Source organism: Chamaea fasciata, unplaced genomic scaffold, assembly GCF_029207755.1.
Source record: "Chamaea fasciata isolate MVZ Bird 193981 ecotype frontalis unplaced genomic scaffold, bChaFas1.0.hap1 SCAF_1, whole genome shotgun sequence".
Classification (NCBI taxonomy): domain Eukaryota; kingdom Metazoa; phylum Chordata; class Aves; order Passeriformes; family Sylviidae; genus Chamaea; species Chamaea fasciata.
In genome coordinates this window covers 61308929-61329020 of record NW_027094086.1, presented here as the reverse complement: position 1 = coordinate 61329020, position 20092 = coordinate 61308929, and the positions used below count along the sequence as shown (strand labels likewise).

Sequence of the window (20092 nt, the reverse complement as noted above, 5' to 3'; positions counted from 1 at the left end):
TCAAGCTACCTTTAAGTTTAGGCAATGAACACTCGAAGCTCCCAAACATGCTGTGGTTTGGTTATCTGGTTAAATGTTAGGTCAGAGTACAATTTCAGGTATGTCACTGAACTCCAGGTTTAGGCAAATCATGATTTGCACTCTCTAAAGAAATATAAGTGCTTGAAATAGAAGTTCAATCTTTAAATAATCTCTGATTATTAAAAGTCATCACTTAGCCTGCACTTCTTATGAACTTACTAATGTAATTCTAGGCAACTGGAATTCACTTCCCCTTGTATGGAGAAAGATTAATAATTGCCTCGGTTAGCACTGGCAACATTGTAAGCAAAATAAAGCACATTGCAAACAATGTGCTTTACATCTTTTACATCTACCTGTATCTCACTCTTCTCTAGCCACTGAAACAGTAATCTTACCTTCTCCACGTCCTCTGTATGACTGTGGCAGCGTAGTTCTTCTTCCGAAAAAGCTCTTTTCTTTTTCTTTCTTTTTCTATGATCTGCATTCGAATCTCTAAAGGGATTAGTTCAATATTTGTACTTTGCCATGGAACAGAACATAACTGATCATCTGCATTCCTGGATCCAGTTATGCCTGTTTTTTCCAAGTTTAAACTGTCATCAGAAGCAGAACATGCTATTGGGTTTCTTGGCACAGTCCTGGTAGGTTCTGCCTCAGCAGACAATAATGAACAGGCCTTTTTTGCTGTTCCATTGTTTCCCACTTTGACAGTTTGTTCTACAGCATGCAGGCTGTCATTCCTGGTGCTCACAAATACTGTTTTGGCACTTCCTGGTCTACTAGAACCAGCTGGTGAACACCTCTTATCATTTACCTCTTTATTTCTGGGTTTCTGCTGGTGCCTTTTGCCTTTGGAAGAAGCTTCTCCCAGCTTTGAGTTCTGCGCCGTTCCACCGGTACAACCAACATCGCAGAAGAACACAGCCCTTCCTTCCCCGTGGTCTCTCTTGCCAGAGGGAGGCTGACTTGGGTCCCTCAGTTTCTCCCCAGCACTGGCAGTCCTACAGGTAGAAGCAGAAAGCCTCCTGCTCCTCCGAGCACAGGTACCCGTTGTGTCAACAGCGTGGTCCTTGTGCTTTTCTCCTTCCACTTCTGCAGCAGCTGCAACCTGATGTTTCACTTCAACTTTTGTTCCCTCATTTGCTTTGCCACAATGGAAGTGGGCACAATTTGACTTGCTTTTGATGTGTTTCCTCAATGAATCTTTAGACAGAGAAATTGAAAACAAATTCAGACTCTGACCCAGCAAAACACAGTTTATGTCTCTGATGTTTTTGCTTTGGGGCACACTAGGATTCACTTAAATGAACAAAAAAATGCAAGCAGGAAGAATCAGAAGAGGACATGATTGCCAGTCAGTAGAGTCCCAAACACCTTCATTTTCTTAATGTTTAACAAATTATTTTCTTTCTATCATTACATTTGAGTTAGATGCCTGAAAAACTCCCACTCTATCCATGCTGTATCCTGGCACAGGATAACCCACTGACCCAGGAAACCAAAGCACTTGATTTCTCAATACTTCCCTCGACATCCTGAATGAAATTATGAGGTCCTTCCTATTTCTCCCTTGCTGCTGAGTGATGACTGCTTCTAAACACTCTGCTGAGGGTGACTCGGAAGTCAGCCTGGAGTGCAAAACTGAAAATTCCCCATCTTCTGTTCACCTTCCATTCTGCTTGAAAATTAACAGGAGAACAAAGAAATAGACCAGAGAGGATGAAATGTAACAGACACGATGTTACAGGGTAGGTAGGAGGGGAAAGAGAAAAGAAAGAGGTTTCTGATATACTGTCATTCCAGAAAATCATCTGGATCATCCAAAACCTGGTGAAACCATGCTGTATTTGTAATGCCTTTACAGGATATCCTTTTGACTGGATAATCAGATAAGAAAAGCCCCAACAACTGAATCACAGTTTTCACAGCCCAAAGGGTCTAAATTTATATTTAATTCCAATAAAATGACCAATGAATTCCATTAAAGTTCTGTTCACAAGAGGATTGATTGAAACACCTAATGAGAACTGACTATACAACTTCATGGTTTGATCTTTGTTGCATCAACTTTCCTGGCATCACTTCAGTAACAAAAAGAGAATGCCTACCTAAAAAAGGCATAGCATTCTTTCAAACACTGACTGTTTGGCTTGAGCAAGAGGATAAATGTCATTTAAAAACCAGAGTTACCATTTCTCCATTAACATTTTTCATGTGCACCACATATAGGTCAAATATCTTTAATCTTATTTTCTCTGAAGAGTGCAAGTAATAGAACAATTGCCCACAGCCTGTTTTCACACATTCTAGGTATTTTTATAGACACCATAAGACACTGTAATGGTGTTTTTCACTACCTCATGGAGAGCAGAAGAATCTGTATCTAATTCTACCCTGCCGCACAAATTGCTCAGGCGATGAAAGAATATAAAATCACAGAAAGACAAAGTGGGTGCTGTATATAAAATACCCCCGAGCACCGGACAAAGCAGATAAACAGCACAATTAAAGAAGATCACAAACCTCGCCTGATCTTATGACCTTCGCTCTGAGGCTCTGCTGACACGCAGCTCTCCTTTGGGGTCCCTTTGTCATGCCCAGCTTTAGGTGAACCTCTGCTGTTTCTCCCTGGCTGGACCTGTGAAGCATTGAGGGACAGAAGCCTCTTACTCTGTGTGTCAGCTGCTTTGTTGGGTAACTGTGGAACACTGGTGGCCTTCTCCCGATTTGCAGGATTCTGTTGTACCCGAAACTTGTTTTGTTCCCCGTTCTGCATCCCTTTCTGCAGCTTGGCTTCTTTCCTCTTACTTTCCTCTTCACGTTTCCTGTAATTACAGTCCATCCATAAGAATTTTGAAGATTAAACCTTGGGAGCATGTATCTAACGAACACACTCCTCTCTAAAAATCTGACACTGCCACAACAAATCCTTGACTTGACATCTTTTTCGCGAGAAAAGGACACATACTGCACCAAAATGTCTTAGCTTGATCCAAAACAACAACTGACTTGCAGCTACAGCCTGATGAAGGTTAAGTCCTTGTCAGCCAGCTGCCCATTCAGTTTGCAGTTGCTTTGACTGATCTTAAAACACTTACTGAAAACATCTAAATTTAGGAGGTTTTATAAATATACAAAAATTAAAAGCAGGATTTTTAAAAGAATCATGACACTAATAACTGTGTTTGTAATTAGTAATGAGCAATATTTTCACGTGAGTAGTAATACAATGCACTGTATTTGAAAACCAAAAACTTTAACAAAAGACACAATATCTTTGCAAATTATTTTTTTGTACTTAAACGTGTCATAGTACAGACAATTATAAACCAACTTTGAACTAGTTACTGATACTAACTTGCTGCTATGTATTTGCCATCGGTAGATAATTAATTTTACATAACCATTATATGTTGTATAAATGACAAATACTGATAGTATAAGACGTGAATTAAAAACTTGAGTGCACATAGTATGCCACAACAATGGTGACCTTTGGATTTCCAAAATGAAATAAGTCATGCATCTCTTAATAGTGTAGCCATACAAGAGAATTTTGGACAAACTTAGGAAAGGTGCATCCATTGAATAAAATTTTGCAGCCTATTTTGAAATACAGTGGGCCATTATTGCGCTTTATCTTTTAAATTCTTCTTGTTCCTACCAAGCAGAATAAACCCAACAGCACACAGCAAACGTTACATACCTCCCTCCCACTGAATCTGTTTTTATAAATTAAGCCCTGGATGTTGGATGAAGTGACACTTTTCCTGTTGGAACGGACAGGCCGTAAATGCCGTATCATGTAGCTGCCTGGTATTTTAACTTGCTTCCAGTGCTCCAACACAGTGTGCAGACTGTTGCCACCTCACCTCCCGGCATGGCGTGTGACAGGTGAGTTATGCAGCACGCCAGACCCAGTTCCTGTGAGTGGTGTCACTGCCAGCGCGTGTCACTGCAGCGCCAGCTGCCAGCGAGAAGCCCTAACTTTATCTGTCAGTGCTATCTTATCAACTGTGCTCTGCAGAAGAGGCTGATTGAACTTTGCACCTGAAAAGCTGCTAATTGATCTAAAAAAATACACTCCTAGCAGCCTGGGATTCAGAATTCCCTCTGGCATGAAAAAAAAGTGGCCACTTTCAATTAATATTGGCATTCCACAACCGGAGTATGCGGGGATGTTGGGACTGTGTACAGTATGGATCTCACTGCCATTACTGGGCCATTTGAGCTGATTCCTGCTATTCACAGAATAGTAATTTTCTATTCTTCACAAGAATAGGCACCCTATTACCAATGTCCTCTGTTCAGGGAACAAAAAAGGAAGTGTGAGGTGGGCTGTGGGACACACAATAAAGCCAGAGTGACCTGCACTCCTCTGATGAGCAGATCAACTCAAAACAGTAACTTCAGCAACATACCAATCGTAAAGTTATTGAAATGACACAGGACCAGAAACTAAGAAGTAAAAAGGGTTGTTTTTCTTTAAAAGTCTTATCTGCATGCTAATTTTTCAGATTAAACTGAAGCAAGAATAAAGGGAAGGGATTTCAATGCTCCCTATTCAAAAAGCATTGTCACAATTGTCACAGTACAGCTTAGTTGAATAATAGACACCTGAACACATAAGAACCTCCCCCTGTGTTTTGCTTTATTTAATCAGAAATTCAGTTTGTATTACAGCAAAGGATCTCTTTGAAACTCAAATCTCCAAATTTTACTGTTGTACAATTTGAGAGGCTAGATTTCATTAACAAGTGAAGGAAGTAGACAAGATTCTAACTTCAGGGCTCTCAGTCATTCCCAGGAGATTCTGGAGACCCAACAGGATCCAAATTTGGGGTCTCAAGTTGGACAGCTGCAGCTCAACAGTGGTAACAGAGCTGGCAGGCCAATATTTTCCATTATAAATGAAACAGAATTTTGTCCTGAATGGTTATAAGCTTGTATTTTGTTGCAAAAGTGAAAGAATGAAAACTGAGCCTTTAGCAGATGGAAAGGAACAGTTTCAGCCTTATACACACATTTGTGAAGACACAGAGGTGATTTGAATTTTTGATTCTTCTAAAATGAATTCAACCTTTTCTATTCTGTTAAGAATAGAAACTTAACTTTTTTATCTACACATTGAAGGATATTTTAAAGAAGAGGGTTTTTGAAATTACCCTTGCAAAAAATCGCCGAAAACTTACTTTAAAAATCTCAACTGGAAATAGATCTCCAGGTATGATCCTACTACTGGCAGAGCTTGCTCTGGACTAAGAGGAGTTATATTTCATGTTGTATAAACAGCATTTCCTGCTACACAATCTAGCACAATGATTACTTTCAAAAGAATGATCCCACTGATTCATGACTTCTGATCTATAATCATCTTTTAAACTGATAGTCCTTAATAAAAATGCTAAGAAAACAGTTAATTTCTGACCAGTATTCCAATGTTGATGGGTCTTCCCAAATGTGTAGAGCAGTCCATTAGTTCTTACCTAAGTACCTATTTTTTCCTCAGTCATTTCTTGTATGTATTTCGCCACCATTCTGACTTCTAATTTAGTCCTCAATGTGCTTACAATCTTCTACAGCTTGGTGCTATTTTCAAATTCAAATTTACTTTTTAAATGAAAATACACATTCATGATGGATTTATGTGAAATTCTCATCAATATACGCTCCTAGTTTAAAGGTGAGAAATGAGAATTTTCCCATGAGGAAGTATGAAGACTTCAGGCAAGTCTGAATGACAGCTACTGTTTCTCCATGGCCACAAAACTTGTTATTCAGACACAAAAGAAAACTGAGTTGATTTGATGTAATTTCTTCTGAAGTAAAAAAACCCAAAAAACCCCACAGAACAGTTCAGTCTACTTAGCATCTCCCATGGACCAACTGTTTCTTTACTCTTCCTTTTCCAATAAGTATGTTTACAATGGTTTATTGCGATACCTATCTCACATCCTTTGCCAGTTCTTATTTAGCACCTCAGCTTGTTTAGCTTTATCATTGTATGTTCTTATTACTGTCAATTTTAGTAATTACATCAAATTTCCAATATGTGCTTTCCCTTTTCAGGCTGCTGAAGAGCTCATTATTTTCTCTGTTGCCACACTCCCCTATCTTTTCTCAGCATGCAGGGCTAACCACCAGTATTTTGAAAAACCTCATAATCTACTTGTATTCTCTTGGCATGAGAACATTTTTCTATATCTACTGAAGGCTGTTTAATTGAACTGCTTATTTTCTTGCTTTTCTTCTCTCCCTAAATATCATGAGCTACTTACTCCCTTTCGTCCATTTCCCTTTCACATCCACATTCTCAATCAGTTTCCTTCAACTGGCCAGAATGAAAAACAGAAATATGGTTCTCAGAACTCATCCTGAGAAACTGAAAGGGGAGGTGAACAAATGAGGAATGAGTCCTGCAGACCTTTCAAAATCCAATATATTGGAAATTAGGTTTCTCTGAATATGTTTTAAACAGTTAAATATTATTTTCTTAAATACCTGGTTTTGCAATAAGTAAAACAAAATCCTCTTTTTAAAGCCTGGAAGGGATATCAGGAAGTCAGCAAGGCTGCTCAAAAAAGGGTCTGATTGGGTGGCTCAGGTTTTTATCTAATTATTTCTTGAAAACCTTTAGACACAGAGACCATACAACCTCTTTGGGCTGTTCTACTGATCGACTGTCCTAAGGGTGAAAGAATTTCTTTTTATTTCCAGACAAAATTTCTTGTCACAACTTTTGCCTGTTAAATGTTTCCCAAAGACCAGAAACACCAACCAGACTACAGTTCCCCAGATTATTTTTTGTCCCTTTTTGAAGCCGGGCGCAACATTTTCTTTCCTCCCATCATAAGGGACCTTCCCTGGTCTCTGTGATCTTTCAAAGCCATTGGAAAGTGACCTTTCAAGGGCATCAGAGTTAGTTCCTTCTGTACCCTTGGATGTAGCCAGCTTGGTCCCATGGACTTGTCTGGGCTGAGTTCTCTCAAGCCTGACTTAATCCACATTCACAGCTGGCAGTTCTGCTTCTCCTTGAAAGAATTCTCTTAGCCAAGAGGCCTGGGAGACCTTCTTCTGGCAGACTGAGGAACAGAAGGCATTGAGTACTTCTGCCACACCGGTATCTGTTGTTACTAAATGCACCATTCAGGAACATTTCTTGCTCAGCCTTTTACTAATGTATTACTACTTTTATTAATGTAGAAACATAAACTCACTTTGTAACCTGTAACATTTCTTTTAGGTCTCAACTCCATTTGAATTTTGGTGTTTCTGACACCATCTACATGCCCAAGCAATGCTTTTACACTCTTACTTTGCAGTCTGTCCCAGCTTCTGCCTCCTGTAAACTGCATTTTCCCATTTGAGCTCTGTCAAGGATTCCCAGCTTACCCTAACTGGTCTCCTGGTGTGTCTCTTTTCTCAGTGACGTAATAGTGTGTGCATGTTGTTTTGGCCTTCATCGAACTTCATTTTATAAATTACAATTTCTTTGATATAGGAGAGAACATGGGAGAAGATGTTTGTATAGAAATATTTCATAGGATTTAAATACAATGAATGTAATTTTACCAGAAAATAATATAGGTATGAGATGCTGGCTGACTTTTTGTTAGGGTAAAAAGGAAAAAAAAAAAACAACAACAAAACAGACTATCTAAACCCAAGTAGATTTAGGAGTGATTTATCTTAGGGAGACTCTCTAAAGTAACATATTACAAAGCAAGTTTTAAATATCTACACTGAAGTAGTTTGGGAGAGGGTGTGTTACACTGAAATAGTTCAGGAGAGGGTATGTGTGTTCAATTCAGGAGTTCACCATCATTCTGGATCCCCACATGATGTCTACTTTTATCTGGAGACCCGATTTTTAAACACCAGCAGGGATAATAGTTTTTTGTATGCAGGAACACCCTTGGCCAATTTTAGCTGTGGAATGCACAGATGGGTACGCAGAATGATGACAACATAATGTCCCCTTCAGTTTATTACAGATCGTAAAATTGCAATTAAATAAAATTTGTTATGTGACAACCTGATTTGCTTGTACACTCCAATTGTACTGTAATTCTCTTTTTATGATATTTGGTACACAGATTTCGCTTCTATTGTTTTCAAACAAATCAACAACAGCTAAGTAAGTTTCAGAAACTACATCAGAAACTCACAAAGGAAAACTATTATAAAAATACCCCAAATTTCCATGAGGCATTTCTTTTCCATTTAATCTTCTACATGGTGGATCAGAGATTCTTCTAAAAATGACTGTCATCACAAAGGATAAAACTATCTCATTTGGTAAAGTCAGTTTTTGACCACACAGCAATAAGCAGAGCTCTCCACTTTAAAAAGTTACATTTTCCAAGGCAGCTTCTCCATACACGGTTTTGACTGACACTGATTTCAGCAGAAAAGGCAAACGGTAGGAGAGCTACAGGTTACAACTTCAGGATGTAAAGATGTGAGTAAGAGATGAGTTATCAGGTATTTCTAGCTTTGGCTCTTCCTGGGGAATAATCATTGTTTTACAGTAGCAGCAGTCAAACTCAGTGAAGGTCTGACTGGCCAGTTCTGCAGAGTGGAGTGCAGCTGAATTTGCCTGTGATACACAGATGCAGTAAAAATACCTTTAGGTGCAATAATTATGTTGTGTGGTTTTTTCATATGATCTCTCTTTATTGAAATAATACTCCCAAATTGTGCAGAATTCTTTTCAGACTGTTATGTTTTTTCATTTCAGAATCAGATTTCTTCAAGAGAAACCAGGTGCTAACCTCATACTAAGGGTCTTAAGGATAAACTCCAAGCAAGCAAGGTATTGTGATAATCATTTAAGTACTTTCTGATTTCAGAATTTCACCACTGTGCTATCTATCATTGCCACATTTAAACTGGGTTGAAATTCAGCCACAACCTACACATCTTACTAACAATTTGAATTGCATATGTTAGTTACCTGTAATCCAATATAACCAATTCATAGGAATTCTCTAATTCAAGACTAGAAAACAAAAGTGCAGAGAATGATAAGACCCAAAACGAAGTTGCAAATAGAAACCAGGAGTTCAGGTTACTAGAGAAAATTTAGGTTAAGCTTTACTAAACCAGGCTTCCCTGGTTTCTTTTTGTTGTTTTTTTTTTTCCTCAGCTACTGATTAATTTCTGTTCAAAACAGATATCAAGATTTGATAGGCAAATAACTATTACCACTGCCTAAAGTAATAAGTATTTTCTAAGCCTTTATATCATCATACAGAATATCAGGCAAAGATTCATGGATGCTAACATGCTATTTCCTCAGCTGTTGGTATTTTGCATTGCTATGGTATACTATATAAAGTTTGTTATATAAACTGGGATTATATGGAAAATAACTTCCATCTGTCTATAGTTGTACAGAAGTTATATGCTTCCTTCAGTTTCATGAATTTTACCAAGAGGAACAAAAATCGATGAGCAACTGATAAAATCACACTCTGATAAATACAAACTTACAACAAATGCCTGTGTTCTGGGGTAGGTTTCAAGTCTCAGACTTACTTGGCAGCAGCATCTTTTCTCAGCTGTTCATGTTTCATTAGAAGATTCTTCCTCTCTTGAAAAGCCTTTCTAACTTTGTATCCTTTGTAGACAGCCTGAATTTTGAAAGCAGCAATATCCTGAATGGCAGCTATAGACAGAGCCCCGTGTTCTAACATGAACTGAATCACTTCATGGTGTTCACCAAGCAAGGCATAATCAAGTGGAGTATATCTAAAAATAAAAAATAAAAACACAACAATTACTATTGATCTAGAATTCTAGCTATAATGTGCATTTCTTCACCCTTATTTTGTAATAGAGCAACTTCTAGTGTGAAAACAGGTTAAACACTGTTTCAGTAGGCTGATTTTCTCATCTTTTTATGCATTATTTTGCTGCCTTTTTCATTCTACACACTGTGGTTATGTTTAAAGCTTATTTCAGCCTCCTAATATGGAAGGGGGGAGGGGGGGACCTGAAGAGTTTGGACAAAATCTCCCAAAGCCCCATCCACAGTATTCATTACCTGCTTTAGGAAAGCAGTCTTTAAAATGTGTTATTAAAATTTTCATACAGAAATAAAAAGAAAAATTAAGTTAAAATATTTTTGCATTATTTCCATATGCATTTAAGTTCTAGAAATCTACTGTCAAATCTGGCTTGGCTTCTGTAACATCAACTGAAGACATTATGACTGAGAGAGCAGCAGGATTAGATCAGTATGAAAAGATAATTATCTATTTTAGGAAAATTAGGGTCTGTTTTCAAATGGACACAGGTGTTCAAAATATTAAATTGCTTTGGGATTTAATGGTGTCCAAGACACCTAAGCCTTTTTCAAAATAATTCCCAAATTCCCCACTGTCAACATGGGAGCAAAATTTACATATCTCCTTCACCAACACTGAAACTTTAGGAAAGACATTTAGTGACTGAAAATTATCAGTCACAAACCATAATCAAGACCATCTAACATAAGACTATCCAACAGCAAGTGTCAATGCATGTGATTGTGAAAATTAGGGCTCTTGTTGATGGTAACCTGCTGGGACACAGTGCTGGTAAGCCAAGAAAGACAGAAAGCACAATTGGACCTGCCACACAGCAATGGTTTGATGGAAGGATAAACAGTATCTGAACTGAAGTGTCTGCAGGAATAAAGACAATGACATAACATGAAAATTTGGATGTCAAGGTATGCTGCTGATAGCATTTAAAGAGATACAGATTTTTGATAACCCAGAAATTGGAACTTCAGAAGGAACATTATTTCAGAAAAACACACTTCTAAAGTAGTCCTAATTCTGAATACTTTAAAGACACAAAAGATACTAAAGTAAACTTAACGCTATACTGTGTATCTACCAAGACAATGTATTCTATTGCAGATCCCAGTCATGAAGATCTATATTTTTAAATGTGGATTCTCTAACTCCATCTGAGCTACCTTTGAAAGTAAAAAAAAAAAAAAAATCACTTAAATCAAATCTGAAGAGAGTTTTTTATGACTGGACACTTACATACACTCCTCTATTGTGTCAGTTCAAAGCTTGATGTAAATTTCCTTTTCCCTTGGTTCTCTCTAAAACAGATAGCTTTTAAATCAAGCTGGCCTCACAGGGAAACACATGAAGACATCAGCCATCAGCTGCTGTAGGCAATTTAACATGAAAGTGGTCAAGCAGCAGCTTGATGCACCCAGGACATTAGGTTGGGTTACAAAATAAATTTGCAAAGAACAACAAACCCAGTACCCCTCAGATTAGCACTTGATCACATATTTGGCAAGCAAATGGGCACTTAAAAATTCTGGACGCAATCTCAGCTCCATCTTTTCGCTAATCTTTTAGTTATAACCATTATGTTTGAATTTTTAACTCATACTGCACTCTAAGAAAGTAAAGAAGGGAAGCTTTTTTTTTTCCTATAGGAATATTTGAGAAAAAAAAAGTCACTATGTAGTGAAATTGTTACTGATTAAAAACCAATTTCATCTAATTACAGGTGAACCATATCCATGAGGTTATTTTTCCTTTCTCTTACAACAAACACTCAACCTGATTTTCCACATTCCAAACTTCCAAGGTCTTAACAATAAAATGAGGTTTGTAGATATTTATTAAGATGGAATTGTGCAATTTTTATATATATTTTAGGAGAATTATATTTAAAGGCTGATCCATCTAGAAATATTGGGGATCTCTTATCTTCTGCACATCCACTAGTGCTTATCAGCAGATGTTTGGAATACTGCTAGTTGTATTTTGAGTAAGCTAGACTTATAAATTCTGTATACATTAATTCCAGAAGGGATACAAATACATATAAACACTATTTGAACGACTGTGATAAACCACAGCTAAGGTCTTTTCTTGACATTTGAGCATCATTAGTACATTACTACGTCAGGATAACAGCAGTCTCCAATCTGGCAAAATTGTAGCCTTTACTCTTACTTATTAAAAGCAATTTAATTAAAACTGTTTATTCAATTTTCTATCAAAAATTACTAAAGAGAGCCTTGACACTACTTAATTAGAAACTAGTTGTACTTTCATTTGTGTTTGTCAAGAAAAAATAAAAACAGAAAAGGAAGAAATATCTGAGTGGTTTAGAGTGGAGAATGAAAGAAAAATGATGAGGGAAGAAAACAATTAAACCAGTTAAGCACAGAAGTCTCAAATTTAGAACTGAAATATGGGGTTGCAAACACCTTAAGTTATTTAAAATGCTGAAATATTCAAATTTATATGGCATGCTGTTCATAATCTTATAATTATGAGGAGGTCATCTACTCCAAAAAAAAGGCTTTGGAAATTTCTGCTTGTAGTAATTATCTTCATGGTCAGGTGACTAATTCGAACTCCACAACTGAAATCACTTTTAAAAAACTATTATTTATATGTCAGTGAAAGACAAAGAAAAGAGATGCAAATGTGCTGTCCCTTTATGATTATAGGAGACTTTTTTTTTAAATATAAGCCTTAATGGAGCCTTTAGAATACAGCTAACCACCAGGTACTTTGTAATGACCGTTTTAAAACATTACATTTCTCCCGTTTTCTTTCTTCTTGCTGTATTTGAATCAAGCATAAAAGAAAAACTCCAATCTATTTCAACAGCAGCAGAACTGCCTTTTTATCCCTTGTCCATATGTATCTGCCATCAACTCAATATAAATGAGAAAGATCTTTAATATTTCCAACGAGACTAGAGTGAGGAAATACTTCGAGAAGTATTCATGGTTCAGAAGTATAAAAGTTGAAGTGGCAATGTCTTAGTTAAAGAAGAGAACTTTCACATTAGAAAAGCTGCTTAGGCTGAAGCCCAAGGTCATAGCACCCCTTGGAGATACAAGATGACAATTCTCTTGCAGCATCTGAACATTTAAGGTTTAAATGGAAGGCAGCACTTCGGCACAGTTACAAAACAACACCTTCAGACAAGCAATACCTCTCCTCGCTGTTCTCCATGTGATTGGGGAAAGCATCAAAGCCCAGCAGTAACTTTATAGCATCAAGGTAGCCATTGTTACAGAGCCAGTGCAGGGCAGTTCTGCCCTGGAAAACAATAGAACAGAACAAGAATAAACATTACCCCCAAACTCTACCACGCCACAATAAAAGTCATAAATCATAGTGTAATTCAATGCTTTTCTGGACATGAAGAACAAAAGATTCTTCTAAATAAACTTCCTTGTTAAAATAAGGAGAAGACAGCACTTAAAAATGAATTTTTTTAAAAAACAAGATTTCAACACTAGTGCTTTTTCACCTAAAATGGCTGAAAAGCAGCATTAGAAGACTAGCCTTAGAGTTGCTTTCTTTGCAAAAGATGTACGGCATGCTCTGTAGAACTCATAATGAAAGCCACATTTCCATTACCTGGAATTATCTATGCCCTACAACACATAGCCAAAGAAAATTTCAATAAATCACGTGAAGCTCTTTTGACTGATGAGATTCTACTGACTTCTGAGAAATTACGTCATATAACAAAGAAATGTGTTATAGGTTGCACAATTATTCTGGCTCCTAATTTCAATTACTGCCTCAATAATGGCACAAAAGGACATATAAACCAATCAGTGTTCTTTTCTTTTTCACCTAGAAGAGTCATACATGTGTGGGTACATAATGTGGACAAGTAATAGAAGCAGTTATTACACAATCTCACTTGTAGTACCTTACTTTCTCTCTCTGTATACTGGAGAACAGACTAAAATCCCATTCCCATGTGAGCTGTTAATAAGGAATGATAGAAGAAATCAGATCTTTAATATGACTCCTCATATGATCACACTTTGATAAGGAAAAACCAAAAGTGATCTGGAAAAATACAAATCTTCAATACATGCCACATATTAAAATACTACTTTTCTTTTGAGATTTTAGAAGTGAAGGCTTAGGGAAAATGACACCAAGGATGCATTTCCTTTTGTGACAAACAGCAGCACAGATGTTTCTATGCCCTGGAAAAGAGAATGACCTTGAAGAAAAGGCAAATGTTTCAATTTATGGTTATTCTAAAGTTAATTATATACCTCAGAGAAGAACAACATACCTCTTTATCCTGAATATTTGGATCTGCATTGTTTTCCAGCAACACTACCATGCAGTTAATGTAACCTCCATAAGCAGCACACTGCAGAGGTGTTCTACCTGCATAATCCTGCACATTAGGGTTGATTTTATTTTCTATCAGGATTTGGCACACGTCAGCATTTCCTCCCAGGGCTGCCCAATGAAGGGGTGAATGGCCATCTTGGTCAACCAAATCTACTCTTGCTCCTCCTGTAAAAACAAATACGTTTTTGAGCACAAAAAGAAAGTACTGTTGAATGCCAAGAAAAGAGTGAGTTTATGTTCAACTAGAACTTATTTCATAAACTGACAATTTAGAGAAGTTTTTCAGAAAGCAACTTAAATTTTGTCACTCAAATCCTAAATCTTATATCAAAATTAATTGGGAATGAAATAGTTTCAAAGAGGGTCAGGCATGTAACTTTTTTTTAATTCTCTGACTATCCTCTAACATGCTTTAGAATATCCAGACTTATCAAATGCCTATGAAACACCTATTTTATTTGTTTCAGGTCTATGAATTTTCAGTAGAACTTTTCTTTCTTAACAACAAAATAACTTCTAAAAATTGGATTAAATGTCTTTTTAAATCTCTAAAGCAGACAAGATAAAATATTCACAATGTACTAATAATTTTAAAATAAGCTTTTTTTAAATTCAAGCATTCTAAGGCTCTTTTATACAGATAATTAATTTCTCTATATATTCTTGCAAGATGTAAAAATTCTGTACAAAAGTAAAACCCCACAAATACAAGAACTTGAAATAACCAGCAACAATGATTCTCTATATCATAAAATATTTAATTAAACATAACTCAGATTCTGATAGCCAAGCTTCTCGCATCTACAAAAGCTAAATAGCACAGGGAGTGGGAAGAAAAGCTTAACAGGAGGTTAAAATATGCCCAGCAGATCATGGAAGGAAGAACATTTTTCAGTAAGAAAGGCTGGTTGATCGAAAACTTGCAAAATTTGGCCTGGATACTTCATCTATCCATAAGTGGGATAATGTCTGAACTAGAGATGTTTCTGGGAAGCTAAAATGACAGATTTTTGCATGTGAGATGCCATTGTTCTTTCACTGTACTTCTTATTCTTCAGCAGATATCTTACAATTATCTAAATCCTATTTCTGCCTACAAACAAAATACTGCTTTTAAAAACCAACCAGAAGAAAAAGTAATGATGTAGGACTTTTGATATTTATCTACATTAAAAAAAAAATTCACTTCAAAAGTCTTCAAAGAACCCTAAAAAAGGTTTTCCACAGAATTGAAGAAAGCTTAATTTGGTCTTATTTACTGTGGGGAAAAAAAAACACAACAAAAAAATCCCAAACAAACAAACAAAAAACCCCCCAAAAAAACAACCACACAAAAATCTAAAAGAAAGGACTTGCTGGGCAAGAGTTGGTTTGAGACACTAGAATGTACTTGCAAAGGCTTAAGCAGAAATGAGCCGTGAAAAGAACAATCCCAATTTTGAAAGTTCTGTATTTAACGCTTCTAACCTTTTTGCACATCATTGATAAGCTTTTAGATTGACTAGGGCTATTTCACAAGGGGAATTTACAAACAAAACCTGCTTGAGGGAAGCAATTTCCTACCCCACCCCTTGCACAGCTGTTTATTTCCCATTCCCACAGGAAGCAGCAGCAGAACTCTGAGCAGGTTTTTAATGTCCTGAGAGCTGACCTTTAATGAGTGTTTGAATCACTTCCTTGTGACCCATCTCACAGGCCCGGAAAAGCGGGGTGTGTTTCATCACATCCAGAGCATCCACCTGTGCCTTATGCTCCAGCAGCAGTTTCACTGTGCTGACGTGGCCAGAAAGGGCAGCAGCGTGCAGTGCTGGAAGAATAAAATAGTAGGGAAAAAAAAACAAAACAGTGCCATGAGCTTTAGAGATCCACAATTAGGACAGTCAAAATAAAAATTAATTACATCTATTTGGGTGGCTAAAGTACTTTTCAACCTCAAGAAACTGAAGAATCGTAACAAGCGATGATGCAACTTTCTTGCCACACAAGCAACAAGCAGAAAAACTGTTAGCCCTGAAACGTGTTTCTAACTTGCACAAAGAGCAATTTTACATTTAGCACCACCAAGACTGGCTTATAGTGAGGATTTGTGCAAGAATAGCAGCTTCTGATTAAGAAAACATAACATGATTTACTTCTACCTTTGTTTTGTTGCATTTCTGAAATTGCTTACCACCAGTGAAAGAAAGCTTTCAGTATTTCTTCAATGTTTTCCTGAAAATTACTTTTTTCTTTCAAGTAAGCAAAGTTGTCTCAATTAAAACTAACTTCAGAAAACCACACAGCTATTCCTACACCTCCTTGCACCCTTTTTTTTGTTCCAGAATTACCTGGAGAAAATTTTATATGAAATTATGTAGGAAGACCATCGCATCATATCTTGCACAGTATCTCGGGCTCCCTGTTTTCTTCAAGAAAAAGAAAAAGATAACAGAAAGACCGATGCTGCTACTTCAGAACTCAGGTAAAGATGTGGTGTCCTGTAACTGGAGTTGTTATTGCCTAACACAGTATCCTGCAGGCACTGTCAGCCAGAGTCGAGGATGACCAGTTCATGGCTCTTTTTGAAGGGAAGAACTACTGCACACAGCAATGAGATTCCAAACCAATGGAGAACACGTGTATTGGTGGTTTCACTTACAGTTTGACTTCAAAAATGGTTTGGGTTATTTCCTACAGTCAGCAGTCAAATCAGACAATCTGCATTCTCATACTGCCTTAAATGTAGACTATTTTATAGAGAATAAAATCAAAGTAATATAGAATAAGGCCACAAAACAAGGGGGTTTATAAGTGTGCATTTAATAAAGTGAACTCACATTTCCCCATGAAATTTCAGAAATATTCATGCTCAGTGAGAACTGAATCTGCTCATGCAAACAAAATGTGGGGCTGTAAACGCTACCTACATGTCCGTATTAATAAAATTAAATAAAAGGTTTTGTTTAACGTTAAAACAGACACTGTCACGATCCAGCAGAGGCATGATACGGAAATGCACACCTCAAAGACCAGCATTAAGAGGAGCAGCTTCTTGAACCATAGCCAGAATATAGAAACAGCGTTTTTGTATTTGCCAGCTACTGTTTACAAGCAGTACCAGCTTATGAGACAGAAACCCAGCACAACCTGTTACACAGGCCCTACTAAAATGCTCAGGCTGCTCATGTCGTCATCGACCCGAATCCAGCTGGTGTTCGCTGCCTTGAAACAGAGTCACAAAGTAAGTGCTAGTAACATTGTGACACGGACTAAGCACTGGGGTCAGAGCCAGAGACACTCTGAGAAGTGAAAATTGAAATCATGCCTTCGAGAGGGCGCTGATTGAAGTTTAAGCGCAGCAGGCTAAAAGCGCAGCGGAGCTCCTGGCGCCGGTGAAAAGCGAGTGCCTGTGCAGCAGCCACTGCGAGTGGGTGGCTATCAGTAGGAACTGGCCAAGGATGAGATCCCTGCCGTGTCGTACATTTGGCTGGGCCTGGTTTTCATGGCCTGACCTCACAATAAACTCTAGGTTCTGGTTTTTGTCCTGAATCCCTTATGAAACCAAAGGCAGTAAACCACTCCATGAGATGACACATGGGGTGTGTGTAACAATACAATAGAAAAAGAGCTGCTGTGTCAGCTTGGCCAGTTCTTCCCCCCATCACTCATTCTGACGCAGGCATCTTGTTTCGCACTTTGTGCTCAATATTTTCTTGTAAGCCAAATTTTCTGTGATGGAGTCACGGTGACTGAAGAGATTCTTCAGCCAGCTGGTCACAATGGGCCCTTTGTTCAGCCGACAGACAGAGCCCTCTCCATTGTGCGCAGTGACGGCAGAGCTATAAAGCTGCCCCTGTAATGCTCCTGCAGCGCCGATCTCCGAGAGGAGGGAAATTCCTTTCCCTTGGTGTCATTTTCCTACACAATGCCGAGAGTCTCGATGTTCTAGCAGAGCTCAATGGAGAGCTTGCTCTTTTTGAGTAAAAGCAAAAGGCTGCGTTAACGCAACATTACAACCGAGGTGAACTGAGCCTGCACACAAAAGTCAGAAAAACACAGCCTTGAACTCTGCTCAGCAACTGTATCCCAGGCACGGAGGCATGTGCGCTATTTTCTATTAATGCATACTTTCCCGTCCGAACGCAACACTGCTTTTCCCTCACGAAAACTTGGGAATGATTAAAGTCCTTTGGGGAAAAAAAAAAATAAAAAAATCAGAGAGTGATTTACTGGTGGGCTTCCTTTTATGTTTAGAGCTCGCTATAATAAAGCCCATGCTATGCACTCGGTGGCACAATGGTGCAGCTCGGGCTGCTCGGCAGCACAGCTCCCCACTTCCACACTATGCCCGTGTTCTACACAACGGCACTCTCAAGCAAATGGAAAATCCATTCATTTCCTTGGATTAAAAGCCCTACAACGAAACCGAGATTAAAAGGTGATTACATATCACCGCTAGGAAAGGTTTAAGACTGAAAGATAATAAAGCCAACCACCTGAATTATTCAAGCATGAAAAACACACCTGAGTAATTTCAGAAACACAGTATGTGATTACCGATTACTGCCTGCAAAGAAAAAAAAACCTTTGTAAGGAGGTTTGCACAGTAACAACAACATTGCTGCACCTTAAGGTCTGAAACAAATACTGAGAGGTATTTCAAAGGGAACGAGCAAGTGTAGGTGAGACTGATAAAAGATGAAATAATAATAAAATTGTAGAATATTTAGTTGGTAACGTCATCATACATGAAGACCGAGATTTTACTTGTTGCACTACTTCTTACACTCAAAAATTTCAAACTATCGCAACTTGGAAAGACTGATTTATTTTGTGTGTGTTACATTGTAAGAAGAACAAAAATTTAGATGTTTAAACAGGATTTTATGTTAACTATAAATTGCTTTTTGTTAAGATCTAGCATATCATCGAAGGAAACTTTAAAAATTTAGTTTATAATATGAAAACAATATTGATGCATACTAAGTTTCAAATACTGAACCACACAACCTTGACACATATATTTTTTGCGCTTCTAACTCTGTGACTGTATCTGGCATTGGGTAGTTCCTGATCTCCCCACACACAGCTCACCCTGAAGCCCTGCTATCAAACTCCTGTGGATAGATTTGGTTTTTTCATTCAGATGCCATCAGCATACTATACAACTCGACTACTTTTCCTAAATTTCCAACACTGTTGAATATATAAACACTTCAACACCTGTCTCTCTCACCTGTCAGAACTGTTACTCTGTTTTTGTGGAAAGCACTACATAGGTACAATGTTTCTACCATTTTTTCTCTTTAAAGGAGACAAATTCATAGTTACTACAGGAAATTCTATATTTCACTACGTGCATGCTTGAATCCTGAAACACTGTGTTGCCTACTTATCATTTGTTTCAGGCAGATAACAGGATGATAAATTTGGGGGATATCAAGTTTGATCTCGTTTGGACAACAGAAGTGCAATTGCTCTGATCTTTATTTCACTATCTTTACAAGTAAGTAACTATGGAACGATTTTCATGATGACAATTTAGCTACTTCACTGGTTAGAGTGCTCCGTATTGTTTCAAAGTATTTGTGTACTGTCAAATACATTTTTGAACAGGCATTTTCAGGAAGAGTTTTTTATGCAACTATGTTTAATTTTATTCTTCAAATTACAGCACAGCTCTTCCTTCCACAGGATTACAGAACTAACTAAATAGCATTGCAGTGCCTTTCTTCTTGCTACACTTCAAATGAACTGTTCCAATCTGTGCAGAAAAGGTTTTGTTTCTTTCCCACAACAAGGCAACGAACTGACTCATACATGTAATTAAACAAATGCAGAAATGTTTTCAGGATTGAAGAACACGTTCAGAAAAACATTAGTATAGATTCTAACAATGTTTTCACTTGGTGGAAATCACACAGACTGGAAATATGAAG

At 37.6% G+C, this 20092-nt stretch overlaps 1 protein-coding gene across 1 annotated transcript in view; it reads right to left on the bottom strand.

Annotated features, from left to right (window-relative positions):
* Positions 1–20092, bottom strand: part of INVS (inversin) — an 83365-nt gene that overhangs the window by 8150 nt on the left and 55123 nt on the right. Inside the window, exons 9-14 of the mRNA XM_066184735.1 lie at positions 15826–15981; positions 14110–14339; positions 13000–13106; positions 9565–9777; positions 2548–2849; positions 420–1227 (exon numbers count right to left, since the gene is read on the bottom strand). Of these exons, the coding sequence (XP_066040832.1) occupies positions 420–1227; positions 2548–2849; positions 9565–9777; positions 13000–13106; positions 14110–14339; positions 15826–15981 (1816 nt within the window). The remainder of the gene's footprint in view (positions 1–419; positions 1228–2547; positions 2850–9564; positions 9778–12999; positions 13107–14109; positions 14340–15825; positions 15982–20092) is intronic.